The following is a 2,337-nucleotide window of genomic DNA, read 5'->3' on the forward strand; positions in this document are numbered from 1 at the left end:
CCTTCCTTCCTTCCTTCCTTCCTTCCTTCCATTTTTCCTTCCTACTTTCTTCCATCCTTCCTTGGGCTTCTAAGTCATCCTCCAGAAGTTGGTAATAATTCCTGGTGTAGTAATTCCTTCCTTCCTTCCTTCCTTCCTTCCTTCCTTCCTTCCTTCCTTCCTCCCTCCCTCTCTCCCTCTTTCCTTCTTTCCTTCCTTTCTACCTTGTAACTCTGAGAGATGTACTGTGACCACTCTAGCTTTTATTTCTCAGTCTAAGAATAAATGAAGAGCCCTGCTGGTTAAAATAGTTAAAAACTGTTCAGTAACATTGTAGCCAATATAAGCACAGTTCATATCAAACATATCTTATTCTGGAACACAGAAAATTAATTCCAATGGCAGGAATGGTGCAGTGACATGCATATTTGCTGAATTCTCCGTATGACCTGAATGTTTAAACTTAATTTCCATGCCATTTCTATATCTTGGGGCAAGAAGAATAGTCCTAATGCTCTTTTGAGTGATGGGAGGAGAAGGGTAATTCCTTGGTCTCTGCTCTTGGCAGTGTTTTGAGGAAAAAGCCCTGGCAAATTGGACTCACTGCTCTCAGAGATATCTGCCACTTGTGAACAATGTAAAATCTTTGAAAAATAATGATGAATCCAAGACTTGGCCAGAATTTATAGAGTCATATTCACTATCCTTAATGAATCCCTCAAGCCTACTCAGTCTAGCACTCTGGTAATATATGCTAAGAAAAGAGAACATTACATGAAACAGTCCATACTCTTAAAAAGCTTGTGGTCTTATTTGGCAAAAAGAACATATGCATACAAAGTTGATGAGAATAGAAAGCAACCTTGGTTTTGTTGGAAAAAATGATGTTTTAATAAGTTTTGAAATCATTGATAGAATTTACCCAAAAATACAGATTTCAAACTTGCTTAGTGATACTAAGCAAGGATTTATCAGGCAATAAATAAGCCTCAACTGCCTCATAGTAGCTCCCTGTTCAAATGGAGATCACGTGTTCCAAACAACCATAGTTCTTCCTCTCTCTTTTGTAATAGAAATGGTTCACATCACTTATTTATATTACCCACTAGGCTCCAAGCATTTATGTTTGCCATTCTTGAACCAAATGAGTGCATTAGATATATATCAAAGGTGAGCCTGATTATAGAGGTTGCTGTGGGAAGTCTCTTGAAGAACAAGAGGGCTAAAGGAGTTTTAAAGAAATGGAACACAAAAAAGAAAATGGATTGTTCAATCTATGCAGTGACAACTGTTTGGGAAAACACTTGGAATCAAGAAAGTGTGCAGTGTCTTTAGAGATGTAATACAAATATGATGCCAAAAGACATATTATGTATTTAGAGAATGCTAATATGTAAAGATGGAAAATAAGAGGCTAGTGTTCTGTGAAACATAAATGCCCAAGAAAGGGGAACAGACTACAATCAATGGACAGTGTGAAAACAGTGAAAAATTTGAGCACAGAGCGAATTGTGTGAATTATGCATAGCATTATTGCTGTGGTTATCTTTTACTTCTTGGTTAAAAAAAAAATCTGGTATTTCTATGTTGAATTGAAAGGTATTGAGATGGGAATGGGTTAGGGGATGAAAAACTCTACATAAAAAATGTCATAGGACATCTTTTGAATAATCAAGACATGGAGAAAGAATGTACAAACTATAGTGGTAACAAAGAAAAATGAAAAAAAAAAAAAAAAGAAGAAGAATGTAAAGGGAATTTAAAAGCAGCTCCCTTTTCAGGACCTCTTTTAGAAGATAAGGAAAAGTACATTCAATACCAATGTTCACTTTCCTTATGATACTAATCTTCTTTTTTTTTCTCTTCTCTTTAGGGAATTTGATTTTTATATAGAATTTGAAAAATATGGAAAATGTGATTAATGGGTAACAGAGGACCTACACTTGCTTATTCTTTTTTCTACTTAATTCAGAAAAGTATTTCTTTTGGAGTGTGAGGATGTAAATTAAATAACATCCCTATGCTGTACTTAAATATCAAACAAAATGGGAGACAAAAATGAAGGAATCAAACTAACAAGAACCAAATATCACATTTATTACAAATAAACAACAAAAGAGCTGATATTCATTTCTATGTATTGATTGTTTTAAGTCATCTTCCTCCCATTTTGGGTAGTTTAAAGTATCTTCACCAGTTGGGCTTGTTAACCCAACTGTTACATCTTGTTGTATCTTGTTATATCTTGTTACCCAAAATTATACTTACCACCAATTGCAGGCTTATCTGCAGAATTAAACCCTACCCCACTAATACAATTACAAAACCTGGAGCAAAAGAGAAAATATCCTTCCTACA

General features: G+C 34.8%; 1 protein-coding gene across 1 annotated transcript in view; it reads left to right on the forward strand.

Moving 5' to 3' along the window:
* Positions 1-2,100, forward strand: part of SPINK13 (serine peptidase inhibitor, Kazal type 13 (putative)) — an 18,312-nt gene extending 16,212 nt beyond the window's left edge. The window contains exon 5 of the mRNA XM_011931512.1: positions 1,853-2,100. Within this exon, the coding sequence (XP_011786902.1) occupies positions 1,853-1,901 (49 nt within the window). The 3' untranslated portion in view covers positions 1,902-2,100. The remainder of the gene's footprint in view (positions 1-1,852) is intronic.
* The last annotated feature ends 237 nt before the right edge of the window (positions 2,101-2,337 follow it).

This window comes from Colobus angolensis, unplaced genomic scaffold (genome assembly GCF_000951035.1).
Source record: "Colobus angolensis palliatus isolate OR3802 unplaced genomic scaffold, Cang.pa_1.0 Scaffold90, whole genome shotgun sequence".
Lineage (NCBI taxonomy): Eukaryota > Metazoa > Chordata > Mammalia > Primates > Cercopithecidae > Colobus > Colobus angolensis.